Genomic DNA, 19,254 nt, shown 5'->3' with positions numbered 1-19,254 from the left:
AGGCGCTGGCTTTGTTAGTTTTTTTTGCCTTCATCCCTTTAATCCTCTGAAACCATATGAATTTCTTTTGAAGATGAGTTACACTCCCTCCCCTGTTTCTTCTCCGAGTCTCTTTGCCTTTCTACCTGTGAACATGAAAGATTCAATGGCAGCGGAGACGCGCTGTGCTGGGGGCTGCAGGGCGAGAGAGAGACGCAGATAGAGAGATAGAAAGAGGGAGAGAGGTGGGGGAGTGGGGTTAAAGACGGATTGATTTCCACCTCCAGCAGCTACAGTTCAAAGCCAGCCAGCAGACTTCAGAGGCTCGGCAGGACCCGGCATGTCCCCAGCCGGGCCGAGCTGCCTGTCTGCGGGCAGGACTTCCCCCGGGGGCCCCGGGGCCCGGGACAGTCAGGTGGCACCAAAAAAACAATTATGCAGACAGAGGAGGAAGGTGTGCAAGGTCACAGCCGCACACTCAAACGCACAGAAATACAGTGTCATGTGATAGAGTGATATGACTTATTTTACATCACTAAGAACTTTCTCCAAACCCCCCTGCTGCAGCTTGGCTTCCTGTTACAGTCACGCTGATCGAATCGGCACAAGAGAATAAAGTCTGTTCACATCTGCATGTTTGGGATTCAGAAATCACAGCCTTGTCAAGAAGCAATTCAGGCCTAAACTGCGAAGCTAGTGATGTGAAAGACATCTCATTTGTCTTCCACCTTGGGCTACAACTTCTGCACCAACATGTACCTGTCCCATTCTTCAGGAGGTATTTGGGGGTTTGCTTTCTACGCGCAGACTGTACTCACAACTGGATTTCATGTACATGTCATTCATGCAAATAACTATATTACTATATTACTATAAATACTATATACCTCAAATCTTCCGCACTTGACAACAAACATACTGCATTTATAGTCTGAGATGTACACTTTGGCCAGTCGGAATCAGCCTGCCAGTATGTGAGATGTCATCTAAATGTAGAAAAGCAGCGTTTGCATATTTTGACATAAACAGTAAACTTTAGTTGATGAACTTTTAACATACATCAGCAGTATTTCTCTCCTAAATCCTGCATTTCCTAAAGCAAAAACTAAGAACAACTCACAGCGTACTTATGTTTCTTTGAAGTAAAATTTCATTAAACCACATGTTTGTTTGGCATAATAAGTGTTGCTCAGGAATTTCCCCGAAGTCTTGCAGCAATCCGTCCTTGCATTCCTGAGAGCGGAGCTGCTCTCGCGTCTTACCTGGAGCTCGGAGAGGGGGGCACACTGGTCTGGTTTCTCCGCTGCACTGCGGGATCTCTGCTGGCGGCTGATCAGTCCTGGTGATCGTTGATCAATCTCTTGCGTGGAGTCGGATAAGCATCGCCGAGAGACTGTCTGGCTGCGACTTTTTACTCCACACAGTCCAAGTTGCGTCTCAGCCTCCACTTTGGTGCATGTCGGCGTGTCTGCAGGCTCCTCCTTGATGGGGGGGGGGGGGGGGGGGGGGAAAGTGAGAAGTTTTCTCCGCCCTGAATGGGAAACAGATTAACGTGTCCCAGGTAGACTCTCGGCGGGGGCAATTAGCATGCTGCAGGCTACAACTCAACTGCGCCATCTAGTGTTCACAGACTAACCATGACTAATCTCTGAACTCAAATCAGTGATAATAAAGAAAACAACAATTAAGATTAATGAACATCAGTTATCATCTGCACTTCCTGTCTACCTTGACAGTTATATCTGAAAAAAAATATTAAACTTAATGAATTAATTCATACATGACAAAATTAAGTGGTAAAGGTTCATTCGGACACATAGTATTTCTAGGACATGTACTCACTAATACATATGAACACAGGCTGTACTGTACAGCTGCTGCGGTGCTTGTTGCTTGCACTACCCTCTCTGACACCTGTGCATACATCGTTATTATTATTATTGTTGTTGTTGTTATCAATTAATCTGCAACTTAATTAATAGTTGGACAATAGTAAAAAAAAAAGTTTAGCACGAGTCCAAATTGACATAATCAAAATTGCTATTTATGACCATTACAGCTGCTTTATTGTTACTATTGTTATTATTTACATAATACCACTCATTTATCCTGCTGCTGGCACGATCTCTGCTTCTGTTTCTGCAACCAGCACCACAGCTTCAACTCTACCAATAATACTATAGTATAGTTCTATAATTAATACTGTTTCACTTTACTTTTATGGCCACATGACCAGAGTTGGTGCAGTTTGTTTTTGGTACAGCAACATTAACACAGATATTTAACATATGAAGATAACAGCCACAATATTCATAGGCAGATAGAGAAAAGTTGCATAATGCTGCTATAGAGAATACAAGACATCGAAGTACTTAACATGAAACCCACGCAACACACACTCACACACACACACACACACACACACGAGCATCTTGTTTCAGATGATAAAATGTCTTTGAAACAGAAGCTATAAATTAGTTTGAGTGTGTGTGTCTGTGTCTGTGTGTGATGTGGATGACTGGTGCCTGTTGTCTGAGTTGGACTAAAGCTTGGACTTTAGTCTTCCTCTCCTCCTCCTCCTCCCCCCTCTTTCCGCTGCTTCTCTTTTTCTCAGCCACAGGAAGGGTGAGATAAAAGAGGGGCTTGAAAACACTGGGAGTCCTGTAATTACTCACTCTCCCCCTCGCTGTCTCTCTGTCTTTCCCTCTGTCCCTGTTTTTCTTTTTCTGTTTACCTCAATCTACTTTCTCTTTCTTGGTCGTTCCCTCTTTTTTTCCTCTCTCACTTTCTCTGTCCCCCTCTCACTCCGTTTCCTTCTCTCCTTCTCCGTCCTCCTCTGTCTTTTCTGTCTTCTCTGTCTGTCGCTCTGTCTCCCTCCTTCTCCTAGAGGCTCATTGATGTCGATCCAGGGGCTTCCTGACTGAAAAGGAGGATGAGAGGAGAAGAGATTAGATGAGAAGAGAGGATAAAGGGAGGATGAGGAGAGGATAACGAGAAGAGTGATGAGCTCTGCTGAGAGAATGATGGCTGCTCTGTCACAGACCGGACAAAAACACATATTAAGCAAAACCTGTATTTACTATGATGGATGGTGTAACACGAAAACACACGCAACTGTCTCTGCATAAGGTGAAATGGGGTATAACGAGATAGGATATGTTAAGATAAAGTGACATATATAATACAATGAGACAAGCTGCAGCATAATGGGACAAAAGAAGATTAAACAAGATCAGACATGAGATAAGGGACTATTTGACCAGGCAACATAACATAAAACGTTATAGGATTACATATGATTCAGTTCTTGCAGCATTAAGTAGCAGGCTAGGAAAGAAACAAATATTTTTGATAACAAATACAGAAACTAACCTATGCCAATATATATGTAACCTATATGAGGTATAAAAAATAACATTTATGATAGAAAAAGGCACCAAAAGCTGACCAAAAATTCCATTTCATTCTAAAATTATTCATTTCATAAATCATCTATTAGTGGCCATATTGACACATAATGAATTGTACATTCACATAGAAGTTATTTTTCTTTCAGCACAAAAATAGCATCATTTTGGAAGCTGTACCTTGAATTTTTATATCTTCAGTTTACGCAATATATTATCGTCATCGGCTCGTATTATAGTGCTAAACAAACAACAAACAAGGTCTGTGAAAAAATGTGAAGCCTTGAGGTCAACATACATTAATGTTGGAGATCAGAGTGTAGTGCAGCAGCTGTCACAGACTGGCTATCCTGTTTTACCCCCCCTCTCAGCACCACATCAAAGTACTGTAGTTCAGAGAAGATAGCAGTCAGTGGAGGCCTAATTTGCAGCTTGGTATAATGAAGTTAGGCTAACTTTGCAGCAAAATCATTAAAAACAAACTTCCTCATGCTTTTTATGTGCCCCAAGGAGGCTTGAACTCTGAGAGTAGAAGCTGAAAATACGGTTTAACCATTTTCCCCTTTTCAAAGATGAAACCAATGCAAGACAGAAAAAAGGAAATAAAAAAATGAAATAGCCGATTTTTTTTTCTGATATTCACTATTTACCAAATGATCCCCCACGGAGAAGTGTAATTTAAACCAGAGGGCATTGAAACTCTCTACTGAATTCCAGGATTATGGTGATAATATAAACATATTTGTGCATGACTTACTTTATGTAGAATCCTGTTTGAGTCAGTGTCACATTTGATCCAATTCATGAACACAAATAATGCATACAAAAAAACTAAAGGTCATGCTGTATGCATCACATCACATCACCTTTTTTTTTAACAACAACAACAACGTGTTAGTGAGCAAATATTTTAACCCAGGTTGAAACATCACTCCCTTAAACTTGGTCGTCCTTTTTTTTTTTTGTTAAAATAAACCTTCAGTGCTCTCGGAGAACACACACGTGCTCTACAAGTGAACCTGCTGCAGAGTCTATGACCTTGTTAGCACCTCTGTTAGTATCCCCCCATGGACATTGTCCGTGTGAACACACTCACATTCTCTAACTACTCTTCAACGAGGAAGCAGAGAGCCCGTTGCCATGGTAACTGCCGTGTCAGCTAACCTACTTTTGCATGAACGAAGGACATTGGTGGATGGTGAGAGAGGTGTATGGTACATATAGGTGCATGGAGAAGAGCTACACACACATACACACAGACACACACACATGCAAACTCGAACTAGGTATTCATTAAGTTTGATCTTCTCAGAAAAACAAGATTGAATCTTTCTCCAGAGGATTCCCCGACAGAGCTCTGTGTTTGCAGAGAAACGATGGAAATGGAAAGAACGAGAATTATTTTTGATGTTACTGATAAAATTGAGGATAATGAAGGAGTCTATGAAACTTTGATAAAATAGCCATGAAAAATAGAATATGAATACGTTGTCAGTCAAGTTTATTTTGGTCGCTCATCATCACAGGAATTTCCCAAAGGACGGCATTCAATTACAAAATAACATGACTGCAGTACTTACTTACAGTACTTAAACTTTTTTTGTGTGTGTGACCAAACATTGCAGTATGCAGCAATATAAAATGCATAAATCACACAAAGGGGACAAAATGACATTTTTGGGGGAAAAAGGAGGGAAAACTGCCCTCAAAGGGGCTCCTCAGCATGCCATAATGTGCCGGCTGGTGCTCGCATCTGCACAACCTGGACGTGACAGTTCCAGTGTTTGAATTTATTATGTCGAGAAACAATAATAGGAATAAAATCTTTATGGAATAAAAAATAACTTTGTGTACAAATGTAGAATCTATGAGCACATCACTACCACACTGAGGCATAGCCTTTGCATGGGCAACATTACAGCATGTATATAACATGTACAGACCATTTGCATCATTAGAGTCATGCAATGCATTAATTACATGTGTCAGTATTGGACAGACCTCAGTCTTAGTGATGCTTCACAGAGCTGTTTAACCCTTGTAGCTCCAAAATGCTAGTTACCTTCCCTAATTGACACATCTACTATTTAAGCAGCATCCACCTTTTGTCTGTTATTGACAGCGTCCTACAGGGAGCCCTGACGATTCTGCCTAAATGGATTGAGGGGATTTTCACCCAATAATCATTTTTGTTCGCTTCTCCCTGTAGTTCCCCTCTAATTCTGAATCATTGGCTGTGGAGAATTGTATTAAGCAGATGAAACGCACTGGGCATGAGACATGAGTGGGTATGATAAAGAGAGAGAGAGACACCATGAGTTTGGGCTTGTTGCCAGCAGTTGTGGGCCGCTGCGCTAGTGAGGCGTACAAAATCAGGGCTTGACAACAACAACAACAACAACACACACGTTTTTAGTGCCTGAATTACTGTAGCATTGCAATGTTCTGCAGCCATGGGGATACAAACAGGCCGAGGTCCCTGTAGAGGAAATGCAAGGGGAGCTTTGTCTCGCCGCTGAGCTGAAAAAGAGCAAAAAGTATCCAAGTTTCCCCATTATTAGTGCGAAAGACTTGACCTTGACTCGATTCTAGAAGAGTTTTTTTCTTCCAGTTACGGGAAGAGCTCATTCTGTCAACATCTTGTTTTTTGTATTTCCATCCACTAGAACAGATTGAGTTTATGCTGCTTTGATTTGATTTGTGTAACTGTAGAGCACATATGACGAGGAGTAAATAATTGGCACATAAGTCTTGGCCAGATTTCATTATGTTATTTGTACTTCAAGTATTCCTTTTTTGAAGCATCATTCAGTCTCAAAATGTGTGTGTGTGTGTGTGTGTGTGTGTGTGTGTGTGTGTGTGTGTGTTGATAGCACAATATTGTCATTAGAAAAATAACAAAACCTTTGAAATACTTCGACTTAGGTCATTTGTTGTGAAATGAATTACAACACACAGTATTTTCAGTATCTGACTCATCAATGTAAATGCACTGGGTTGCACACACACACACACAGACAGAGAGACACACACACTCCCTCTCTCTCATTGTATGCCTGAGCAGTCCACCCTCTGCTTTTCGTCGTGGGTGGTAAAGAGTGGGCCCACCCCTCATCCAGGAAGGCGTCGCTATGTCACACATACACACTCTCTCACACACACATACACACACACACACACACACACACACACACACACACACACACACACACACACACACACAACATAGGGACAAACATACACACACATTTGGCTCAATCACTCCCTACCCCTCTAGGGCTGAATGCAAGAGAAGAGCAGGTCTGAACAGGTGGACAGGCAAAGCAAGCCTGCAGTCACGGCTGAGAAACAACACACACATGCTCACATGCACGCGCGCGCACACACACACACGCACTTCCTTGTCCCGCACATGACAGCATTTATCTTCAAGGAATAACTCATTGGAAATGCTGCTGTTTGTTTCCTTCATCTTATGGCTGTTAATATTGTATCTGTGATTTACAACATGCTGTATGCAGTTTATGCCAACCCTGACTGGAAATACTGAGGAGTTATCCAATAATATTCCTGGACTATGCTGTACCTGATTATACTTTATAATGGTATACTTTGTTTTACATGGTTTCACTTGACTATAATAATCCTATATGATCCCCACAGGTGCAAGAGTAGGATCATTATTGAATTCTAATATATAAATTTTCATATTGTTAAAATTTAGCTAATGATACATTTTTTGGAGATTTCCAATTGTGCCAAGGAGAAACAAAGAAAATTCAGCTGATGGCCACGAGGCGTCGCCAGAAACCACTTTTTCCAAAAGACCCGTTGTTCAGCTGGATGTAGTTAATGAGGTAATGAAAGTGATGTCTTCGCTTGTCATGTTGCGAGAAACCACATAAACTGACAGTAAAGTCCGCTGGACTTTGACTTGCTGTTTGGTCTGCGGGCCGAGGCGACACCTAAAACAAACGCACACCGGCCTGAAACGTGTTCGGAAGCGCTGTCTAACAACAGCGCGAACATTAATGCTCCGTCTCACTCAAACTCGGGTGAAAACACCGCGCATCACGGCGGAGGACTTCGTGAACTGGCAGACTTGCATTAGCTTGTCTCTGCGAGCAGGTGAGGTGACGGGAAAAGCTTTCAACAACCTCTCAGGCTTGTTAGAAAGGTGTGACACCAGCCGGCGGAGGTGTGAGGACAGAGGAACCTGACTGGTAATAACTGGGCTGGCTGGTGGAGCTGCGTGTCTCTGGTGGCTGTGGGGGTCTCTCTGTCTCTTTCGCTCGCGCTCTCTTCCTCCCAGTCTGGATCAATCTGTCTCCGGTGCGTGAGCGCGCGCCGCAATTCTGATCGGCGCGCGGATGATGATGATGATGAGAGCGTGACCTCACTGCTTTCTGCACAGCTGCCGGAGAGAGGGGGGGGACACGGAGAGGGAAAGCGAGAAACAGAAACACGTTGAGGGAGACAGAGAGAGGAGCGGAACAGCGGAGAGCGTTCACAGCACGGGGGGAACTGCTCGGCGCGCGGGGACTCGGTCGTGGGGCGTCCGTTGGCTGCCTCCCAGAATGTTCTGTGCCCCCGGTTCATTTCTACGGTACACGAACCAGTCGCCGCGGCGTCCCCACGGACACTGAAGCCCAGATGCTCACCCTCTCCGCCGACATGGACGAGTCTTCGTCGCTGCTGGATCTGCTGGAGTGCTCGGTGTGCCTGGAGCGCCTGGACACCACGGCCAAGGTGCTGCCGTGCCAGCACACGTTCTGCCGCCGCTGCCTGGAAAACATTGTCAGCTCCCGGAATGAGCTCCGCTGCCCGGAGTGCCGCATCCTGGTGGACTGCGGGGTGGACGACCTGCCGGCTAACATCCTCCTGGTTCGCCTCCTGGACGGTATCAAGCAGCGGCCCCAGCGAGGGAGCGGAGGGGGACTGGGAGCAGGCGGCAGGCAGTCCCTGGCCGGGGGCTCGCTGCAGGGGTACGCAGCCGGGATATCCGCTTCTCCCCCGGGCACTGCTATCAGAGAGCTGCCCGTAGCCATCAGGAGCTCCCCTGTTAAGGTCGGTTACTTTCCCACCATCTACAATATTGTGCCAGTGTCTTTCTCTCTGTGGAGCTCTGAACAACCAAACTATGTTTAAATGTTTCCACGTTTTATGAACCCGCGATGTATTGTACAAAAACACGCACTTCCGAAAACGCGACTTCAGGATTTTGCGAATACTCTTGAGCCCCTTTTCAATTCGGCACACACAAAGCATGGTAACAACTTAAAGATTGGTCCCCATCGTAAGCTTCTGTCCAGTATAGCAGCAGAATGTGGTGGAGGAAGATTTGGAGGAGCATTGTCCAGATGAATCCCCGACTGTTTATCTCTGATGTTTGCTGGAAATGGGGAACAGCGTGTGCAGCGTGCTGCCTGCACAGATATCCAGCTGCTGTGTGGTTATATAGATGCAAATTTACAGACTGTGCTCTGAATATTCAGGCACAGAGGCTGATTGTAGCATAGATTCATAACAATGACGAGGAATAAACTTGGTTGCAAACTCTAAGTTATGGAACATGGAAAAAGAGAAAGAGAGAATTGAAAAACATGCTTCTCCAGAATAGCAGAAGTGCATGACTATGCTTTTGTCATATTTGTGCTGATGACACCGATATGAATTGACTGATGTATATTCTTGTCTATTGATTGGTTTGCTGAATTGTCACCAGCTGGGTCTGTGATATTCCCTGATGCGACTGAGGTGTCATAACGACGGTGTCTTTCCTGCGATGCCGCTCAGGCATAGTGAAACTGAGGAGGAGAGACGGGCTGTAGACTGAGAGAGTCACCTGTCTGTGATACCATTCTCCATAGTCCTGGTGAAGTCCAGTTGCCCACAGGATGCAGCAGTGTGAGATTTCATAACCCAAGCTCCATGGGAGAGGAATGGAGAGCCTTGTTTACTTGCTATGCAGTGCATCCATTGCATTATCACATGGCTGTAATGAGAGATGTGCAGAGGAATGTGGCTGTAATGTGACAATTAGTGCTGCAAATGTTGTTGGTTGTCTTTTTGCCTCTGTTGGAATCTAAAAATCTTATGCACAGATGACGTCTGGGAGTTGTGGTGAGATAGGAGTACTAAGTTTGTCATAAAGAAACTATGGATTCATTTGAAATAAATAAGAAGTGCTGCACAGAAGAAACAATCACATCTTACTTGTTTTTCTTTAAAGACAAGATTTACAGACCTGACACTTCATGTTATGACTTGTTAAGATGGATTTACTGTATTTCTTTAAGCTGAGCTTGTGTTGTGTGCTTACTGATAAATGCAATGGGATTCCTCAGAGTTCGGTGCATTGAGGGTGGTCGCGGGCAGGTGCGTTCATGTTTGCCCTCAGCAACTTTCTCCCCGAGTTTCGTGGTGTCCCCAGTGAGCGGGATGCAGTGAGTTATCAGGCTAACAAAAGCGCTGTCATCAGCTTTCACACCCTCATACAGCACTCGGCACAACAAGCCTTATCAGGCATCAGCTCGCCATTGATTGAAGCAGTGGAGCGCTTTGGTGTGATGAAGTGCCGCAGCACCGGGCAGTCACTCATTCATGGAGATGAACAGGAATCCAAATCCTCAGTGACGTTTCCACTAACACTTAACACTCCATTTCAGTTCACTCAATAAACTTTACCGGTCCCTACAGGCCAATTTTTTTAATGCACGGTACATGAGAGAAAAAAAAGGCCAACGCACAAAAGAGACATATAGGCTTCCAACAATAGTAATGTGTTTAGATTGAAACTGCAGAAAAGCCATAGTCATGTGTTGGACTGCACCTATTAATCACTTTTTTTATGTTTAGACAAGTGCTTATTATAACTTCCTTTAGAGCCTGAGGAAAGCCTTAAATTAATTTAGTGTGACTGAAGGTTTAAAATCCAAAGGGACTCACTTCACAGTGTCATGAATGAGAGAAAAGCAGCTGGTCCTCACCCTGGAGGAGCTGGAACCAGAAAATGTTTAATTTGTTAGAACATGATGAAGAATTAGAGAAATTTCAGAAGTTGTGTGAAAGAGTGTTAACCTCACGCAGAGGGAGTTCGTGCCTGTGCATGTGCACGCAAAAACACACAATATGCACAGTGTACACTCACCTCTTAGTGGTGGCCAGTCTGTGTTTGTTTTAGGACCCCATGGGGAGAGCACTCCACTGTGGATGAAGCCTTTATTGCCAGTGAACACACACACAAACACACACACCTATAACCCATTACCCTCTGCAATCCCCTGCAGTCACTTTGCCCAAGTCTCCTCCAGGGTCTCTTGGGACCACGGCTTGGTGATGAAAGTGTGAATTAATCTCCTCTAACAGTTGTGTGTGTCTGTGTGTGTGTGTGTGTGCGTGCGTGCGTGCATGTGGATGTGCACCCCCCTGCACAAGAGCAGGGGTCTTGCAAAGGGAGTTAAATCTGTCTTTGAATGACACTCTAATGCACTACCACCACACACACAGGCAGTAATTGAAGGAGTCACGCGGGTCAAACAGAGCACTCTACATCAGGTACTAAGGGTTGTAGATGAGAATGAATGTGTTGCTATGGAAATAGAAGAAGAGGCAGACATGCTGAGTCAGCAGCAAGAGCAGCTTTTCCCCCTGCCGTTTGTGCTCTTTGAGCCACTGTTACCGCCTTTGTGCTTTGACCAGTAAGAGTTTATCAAGGCTGATCATTTCTTTTCCTCCAGAAGTGACTTAACTTCTCAGAAACAGGCAATTTGCCAAGAGATGGAAAAATTAAACCTGTCTTAACACATATAATTAGCTTGTATTCATCATAGGGACATTTCCCTATACCCGTTTAGTGTTATTTTCTGTGCTGAAACAGCCACTGGGTCAAACATGCAAGTGTTTTGCCACTTGGTTTTTGCTCTTTTACCCCAGAGGAGAAATGTCGAGCCTTTTAGCAGTTGATGACTTTGGCAACCCCTTAGCTGGTCCCTCAGTTGCAGTGCTGTGCGTCAGCTGTTGCAGAGATGACTCGCTGCTTGTTCCCCCGTTCGCAGACAGCAGTGTGTGGACACATACAGTATGCAAACAGAAGAGGTGTTTTAACAATGTAACAGTGTCATGTAAACTGAATAATCGGACTGTGAAAATTTGTGGGTTCCTTTTTCCAAAATTGGACAAGATGCTCATCAGGAACCAGTCTCGGTTTAGTCTGTCAACCAAATGTTGCCGCTTCGATGCGTAATGAGACTCAGTCATGGCAAGGGTTTAATACCGTTCACATTTGAACCGATACCAGAGCATGGAATTACCCAACAGTACTTTTTGTCCGGTATTTTACCCTCTTTTTAACAACAGAAATTGTCTGTTATTTGTTTCTGGTTGTCACTGTCACTATTGGTTTCATACTGAGGTTTCAGACATGATAAACAATGCTGTTTACTGTACAAATGATGAAGATGATGTTGGTCAGGAATTAAAGACGTAGTTAGAGTGTTGAGCTGAGTGTCGGCTAATGCTAAGCTAACATCAACTAAAACAGTGAAAAAAACAAAGTTTTCTCCAACTACAACTTCTCCAGCACAGGAATTAATTTCCTCAAGATGTGGATGAAGTTGTCGATGCTTCACATGAAGTTTCATCAGCCGTGGAGGGTTTTAACTCCATCAGCGCCGGCTGCAGGCGCGCTAAGGTTAGCTGCAGCTACCAAAATTTGGCACCGATTGTTTTAACATGAATCAGTGTGGTGCCTACTGACGTAATTTGATCGGTACGCTTAAAAGTACTGACTTCGATACCCAACCCTCGAGAAAGAAAGTCACTTTTATTTTCAGCAGACTTGGACCGCTAGTGATTTTTCATGAATGTTATGTTGGGCTTTTTTTTGTAGGAAAGCACATTTTTAAACATAGTCTCTATTTTCTCATTTAGTACCACACCAATTTGAAAGACAGGAATCTGGCACATCTATGCTGTGAATTATTAATCCACTGATTCAATCAACAGATTTTAAAAACATTTTTTTTATTACTGATGAAACAAATTTGGAGAATTACCCAGCCCCGGTGGAGACATGTACACTGTAAGTGTTTTCCAGTTTGTTGTCATTTGTTTCTCTGCTTACGTGAAAAAACATTTCAAAGTGAGTTGCGGCCATATGTCACCCTACGCATTTCCTGCCAAATCATGGCTTGGACACGTGGAACACATACACAGCCATACATTAGTGGAAAGAGTTTACACTGCTACAGTCACGTTCTTCCTCAGTACAGTATGCGTCAAAGCTTAAAAATCCAGCACTTATGGACCTCAGCTAAATGTAGAATAACTAAACCCCCAGACAAAAGAGAGGCTGTCTAACAGCTTTTTATCAGCACAACATGCAGCCAACTTGCAACGGGTTTACTGAGCCCCTTGCATTGATTAGCCTTGATTTGATCATAAAGTTTGTAGTTGACAGAAAGGTGAAAAGACTGAAAACAGGCTGCATATACCTGAGGCATTAAAATTTTATTAAATCCCTACCTGGCAACGACACCGGCGGATGACTCTCACTGATTCATTAATTTTTCTGGCCTTGGCTGGTCGGCCTTGGCAGGTATATGTCCTCTTGGAGTTATTGTGCTTTAAGAGCGAGGGTTTGTGAATATGGTCTCTCTTTTACACCTAAGTCACTAACCCAGCTTCCTGTTAGGTGTTCATAAAGCTTTTTTTTCCTTTTTTTTTTCTATTTATCTATTCGTCCATCTGTCGAGGATAGGTTTTTACAGGAGACTGGGTGGGGATTCATTTTTTGCTGTGCTAAAGGCATTAAACATCTTACAGTACATTTTGATCATTTGAATGTTGAAACAGGAACAAGAATCCAATATGTTGGCCGGGACTATGTTCTTGGCAGATACAGATGGCTGTGATCTGACACCAGAGCTCTGACAATGAAAATGTCACGTGAAAATCAATTCATGTTAGACACACAATGTTGTGCTGATCAATGATCAAATCAAGCAATCTGCAGCTTATCCATCATAACAGAGATTGATGATGTGATCAGCTTCAAAAACTGCTCTGATCAACAAAAAATATTGCCTCAGCTGCCAGAAAACCCATCGCAATTTGCTGTTTACACTCGGCCTGTCCAGTTCCCATCAAAGTAGTGTCTCATTATGATCCCGTCCCTTGATCTTCTCCCTTACCTGTATTTACCTGGGGTTGCCACGGTGACGCCTGAGGTTACCACAGCAACATACTGCAACAACGACGCCACCTTCTTTCATCTCTGGAGTGAGACATTGCTTTGCCCTGTCATTCCCATGTGTGTGTTCTATGTGTGTGCGTGTGTGTGTGTGCACATGCGTATGTGTGTGTGCATGTGTGTGTGTGTGCGTGTGTGTGTGTGTGTGTGTGTGTAAAAGGATTAGATGGGGGTTTCAAAAAGGAAGTCTTTTGCCAATCCCTGTAATGATCCTTTAAACCTGTGTCTTTTGTGTTCTATTGTACACACACACACACACACACACACACACACACAAGCAAGGCCTAACCTTAACCTAAACCTAACTAAACCCAGAAACCAAGTCTTTTAAGGACAGTGGCCCATTGAAGAAGTACCATTGACCAAAAAATCCTCACTTTGGTCCTCACAAACAAAGAAATACAAACACACACACTCACTCTCTCTCACTATATTTCCAGCCCTAGAGCTCCATTCATAGTTAATCTTGATATCTCCCTCACCTTTACAATAACACAGTGTGAGAAAGCCTCATTTTTCTGTGTTTCTTCTCCCACACAAACACACACACACAAACACACAGACATGCATGCACATTCATTCACATTCATTAGTGGTATAAACTGACGATCTCTTGCAGTAAACAACAAGCTCTCAGTCATTACCTCCACATTACCCCCTCACTTCATAAATACTGAACGACGGTTTGACACTTTGCGAGCACACACACACACACACACACACACACACACACACAATTCATCTTCTCAAATCTGAATATCTCTCGGGACACATTTCTCTCTCTATGCTTGTGTGTGTGTGTGTGTGTGTGTGTGTGCGCGTATTTCTACTTACTAGGACTGGAACAAGTTTTTCACCACAGTGTGGGGACATTTTGGCTGGTCCTCACTTTGGGACACACCTTCAAAGGCCTGTTTGAGGGTTCAGACTTGGTTTTAACGTTCGGTCAGAAAAAGGTTCAGGTGAGGGTTAGAGTAAGGGCTGTTGTTACGCATTTAGTTGTGATGATTAAGGTTAGAGTAAGGGGCTGCAGAATGCATCACGTCAATGGGCGTCCTCACAAGGATAGAAGTACATGTGTGTGTGTATGTGTGTGAATGATCTCTCTCTACCTTCTCAACCTTTCTCAACCCAGATTGTTAAATGAGCACACTTGCACACAAACAGAAACACATCTTTTGCCTCGGTCGCCCTTTACTGATTCTTTCACATCTTCCTCTTGCTTTTTCTCTGATGTCCATGTGAAGAGAAGTTAATTAATTTCAGTGTTACCACATAATGAAGCTTCTACACACACACACACAAACACACAAACCCGCATTCGGTGCCATTTAAGGAGTAGTTAAAACTATACGACTGCGCTCTGGGCCTCCCGGGATCTCTTGGGAATTATGCTGTTTTGTTCTTTGTGTGTGCGTGCACCGGTTTGCACAAATGCGTGTAAGTAAACATATCGTATGCATTCGTCTATTTCCATGCTTGTATCTTTGTTTACCAGTTATATTTTTTCCCTAGTAAACACAAGACACAATTGGATTTTGAATGGTTCGCAATGAGGCTGCCCACAGCCAGTATCCAACATTTTGTTGTTTAAACCGTTTTCATGCCAAAAATTACCGTGCCAATGTTTCCTGCAGAATTTTACTCTTGTCCGCCAGGAAAAGCCTCTGAAACTGCATTTAGTTTTTACCCTCTTTTGAAATACAGGGTGGTGCTAAAAATACAGAGTAAACAGGGATAATGAAATCAAACTTTCAGTCGATTCACTGGCAACTACTGTTTCATGCAGCAAACACAAGATGACAAGGTTAAACAGCTGGGCCAAATATGATTAGCAGTAAAAGGTCCTTTTGCTTCTTTTACTGATTTAAAGACTGCTGACATCAGCTTGTGCTAAAACTATAAATGATCGAATTTGGATTTGTGTAGTGCAAGTTGTGAATATATCTGGAAACATCAAATTACTCGCTTGCTTCTTTGGTGATTTTGAATCAGAATCAAAGACAGCTTTGGCTGTCGTGTTGCTGCTAATATAATGTGACGAACCAGGAAGGACAAAATGAGTGAGCCTCCCCCTTTTGCTTTAAGTAGATCAATCCCATCCACCCATGTCAAATTCATGCCGTCATCTGACCAGCCAGTACACTATGTGCCTAGTATGTACTTTCTTTACAGAGTGTTGCCCCAACTGTCCACGCTGCCCTGAATCTGGCTGGTGTCATCTCACATCAGTCTCAGCCTTGGCCCCTGCCATCGTCCTGCTCATATGGAGATGGTAGGAGGTGGGTCAGATGTTGCATTGATGGATGGAGGCAGGGAGGCAGTTTAGTGCAGCTTATAGCTCAGGTAATGGTGTAATGAGATGGTGTGTGTTGTTTGGTTTGGGGAGGGGGTTGATGCATAATGGGTGTTAATGCCTAAACAAGCTTTGGAGCTTGGCTGCCATTCCCACGGGTGTATGGGTGGAAGCCCATCAACCCCATCCCCCAGTCACACAAACGCACACATCCGCACACACACACACATTAGGTTAAGGGTTAACCCCCTCACTCTTGGTCCTATTGTTACTATGGAGATGAGGGTGAGATGTCACTGGCCACTGGTCAGGCCAATACATTTCAGACAGGGGAAAGGTGGCATATTTTAAGGCTGAGATGAGAACATGGCACCATGAACAATAACAGGACAGCGTATGTCTAATGCACCAAATTTTAGACATTTAACTCCAAAAAAATGTATTTTTGTTAAGAAATGAGTACATACATGATCAAAAATTGGAACTACAAAAGAAATCAATATGTTTAATTTGTTTTTCTTCAATTATAGCTTCCCCTACATTAGTTTTCTCCATGTGTTTGCGACTGACTGACCATGTCTATTCTGGTAATTTGATTGGGCACCAACAAATATACATAAAACAGTGGAATACGAGTGGAATACAAACAGCACAATAGGTCCCCCCAAATGTCTCTTGTATCACTGTTCAGGGTTATCAAGTCCTCCAATCACCACAGAAAGGGACAGTGCATCTCCAAGCAATGCTGCCCTTTAATGTCAGTCAAACACTGTGATTAGACATGCCCACCCAGAGGCCTGAGTCTGGATGCTGCCTCCACAGATATGTCCAAAAACAGTTGTGTCCTCTATTGAAAAATTGAAAATGACCGGTGTGCACATTATCGTTGAGCACGTGCTATCTCTGAGAAAAACAGAGGGGAATTGGCGCAGGAGAAGAAAGATAAATCCAACACTGAACATTTTATTATTAAGGGGTCACATGGGGTGTGGGTCAGGAGGAGAATTGGTTTAGTTAATCCACTGTTAAATGCTGTTGAGTGCTGTTAAATCATCTATCTATCTATCTATCTATCTATCTATCTATCTATCTATCTATCTATCTATCTATCTATCTATTTAACAGTCTATAACAATAACTAAGCAGTGATCATTGTGTTACAATTTATCTCGCGGCCATGTTGGGTAAAGCAACAACTTCATAATTAGTGCACCATCTAGAATCCTGTCCAATGTGGGTGGGCGTTTACGTGCTACTTCCTGGTGGGAAAGTCACAGCTTCTGTGCTGGCATCACATTACACGGTTTCTGATTAATGAAACCGGCAACCTTCAGACCAAACCAGAGCTACCCCCTGCTGCCAGCTGGGACTGTCCAAGTGTAAAATTGCCCCAAGCGGCTACCACAATGTAGGAAAAGTGTTGGGATTCATAGTTTGTGACTTCAGGTATTTTTACTTTGGTGTTAAGATTCTAACTGACTCTAGCTGACTCCTCCGGCAGCATGCGACATAATGTGTGTGTCTGTTGTAATAACGGATGAGGTTCCACTGGTGATGTGCTTGAAGAAGTGGAACGCTTCTCTCGGGGTAAGAGATTCATGGAAACACACTGTGGTTTCTCCAGGTGTCAGACAGTGCAGGTGTGTGTGTATGTCATACGCTTAAGTTCTTTCCTGTCTTGTTGCAAAAATGACTGCTCCATCCCCCACCTCCTCCTCCTCCTCCTCCTCCACCACCTCCTCCTCCTCAGCTTTCTCTGTAATGGAGAGATGTTGAAATTCACCCACCACCCACTTTAGATTTGGCAGGAAACAGAGTCTTGGCTAGAGTAGAGAAGAGAGATCAGTGTACACACACACACACACATACACACACACACAGATACACGCACACACATCTGAAGAGAATTTGGAAACATGGCAGCAAATACAGGTCCTCCTCTTCATCGACCTGCTGTTCATTCTCACAGCTCTCAACTTCAATTCATCACCAGCAGTGTTTATGGATCTTTGTGAAATCATTCTTTTCCCCTCTTTTTTACTTTGCCCATAGGACTGGTTGAACTTTCTGTGGTAGTTCAGTCCCTGCTAAAAGGTTTTCTCTCCTCTAAACTTAACAATAAGATGCTCTCTGGAATGTGTTAACTGGACTTTTCAGCAGTTCGAATGTCTTGGCCTGAACTGCATTTATTAAGTACAAGTGTAAATAAATGAAATCACCAAAACAAAGCGAATATTGCTAAATTTCGAAAGGATTGAATAGTAGGCTAGTTTTGAATCATATGATAAATCACATACTGTAATAGTCAAGGTGTTAACTTATGCTTACAACATCTATAACAGGATAAATACACCAAACTGCTTTTAGGTCACAATAAATTCATTATTTATAGGAGCATGAACATTAAAGGAATATTATCGCAGTACTAGTGGACAACCATATGGCCACAATAAACTCACTAATGAGTGTTATGCATAACAAATTGTGACTACAGGAATATTGTTGTGGTATCGTAATTACAATGTTTTTTTCCCGCTGAGGATAAATGTGATATTCTTGTGAATGTGTGCTGCATGCATATGAATTTTTGGGGGTCAGATTAGAACATTTCAGGTTATTTCGGGACACACTCTGATCCACACTGCTCATGGCTGCAGTACAACTGTGATCAGCTTTCCACTGTGACGTCTGTGTCCAAACATCCACTCCTGGCCCTCTCTTTCTGTGTGTGTGTGTGTTTCGGTTGCAGTACATGTGCATAATATGCACGTCAGCGTGGTGTTTGGTGGTTGTTTTTATGTGTGCTTAGAAATAATATGTGTTTTGTTTCATGTCACATAAATCATAATGTGCATGCTTTTTGGCTATCTTTAAGCAGAATTTCTCAACCTTTTATAGTTCTGGACTTGAGGTTGGGGCTTGAGGGCGGTGTGTGTGTTTAAGGGGTGTGTTGCTGGTCATGCTAGCATGTAAGAAGGGAAGGGAGTGTTCAGGGAAAGTTGGAAGGAAAATGCAAAAGCCTAGTGGCAGTTATGTCGTGAATTTTTTGGCTTGGGGTCTTGTGTGTGTGTCTGTGAGTATAAGAGGGATCTGGCAGTTTTCAGCCTCCAGGACAGGGATTATGTAAGCAGAGAGAAGTGAGGTCAAATACCACCCTCCATCCGGGTGCGTTCTGTTTAGACTGGGAACAATGGAAACACTGGTAGCTTTACGCTCTCCAGGGACACTAAGCTGACTGCCATGTTCTCAGGTGCTAGATATTGTACATTATTGCCTTTCTGTCTCTGACCTTTAACCTGTTTATTCTTGTTATTAAGTGA

The 19,254-nt window shown here is 43.3% G+C and overlaps 2 protein-coding genes across 2 annotated transcripts in view; one reads left to right on the top strand and one right to left on the bottom strand.

Moving 5' to 3' along the window:
• edar (ectodysplasin A receptor) overlaps positions 1-1,375 on the bottom strand; it is a 40,117-nt gene extending 38,742 nt beyond the window's left edge. Inside the window, exon 1 of the mRNA XM_041950675.1 lies at positions 1,242-1,375. The gene's annotated coding sequence lies outside the window, so the exon portion shown is untranslated. The remainder of the gene's footprint in view (positions 1-1,241) is intronic.
• A 6,563-nt stretch (positions 1,376-7,938) lies between these two features.
• LOC121616021 (E3 ubiquitin-protein ligase SH3RF3-like) overlaps positions 7,939-19,254 on the top strand; it is a 94,491-nt gene continuing 83,175 nt past the window's right edge. The window contains exon 1 of the mRNA XM_041950609.1: positions 7,939-8,453. Within this exon, the coding sequence (XP_041806543.1) occupies positions 8,040-8,453 (414 nt within the window). The 5' untranslated portion in view covers positions 7,939-8,039. The remainder of the gene's footprint in view (positions 8,454-19,254) is intronic.

The sequence above is a fragment of the Chelmon rostratus genome, chromosome 13, assembly GCF_017976325.1.
Source record: "Chelmon rostratus isolate fCheRos1 chromosome 13, fCheRos1.pri, whole genome shotgun sequence".
In the NCBI taxonomy this organism is placed as follows: domain Eukaryota; kingdom Metazoa; phylum Chordata; class Actinopteri; order Chaetodontiformes; family Chaetodontidae; genus Chelmon; species Chelmon rostratus.
The sequence above is the reverse complement of the archived record's forward strand: the minus strand, read 5'-3'. Positions and strand labels throughout refer to the sequence as shown.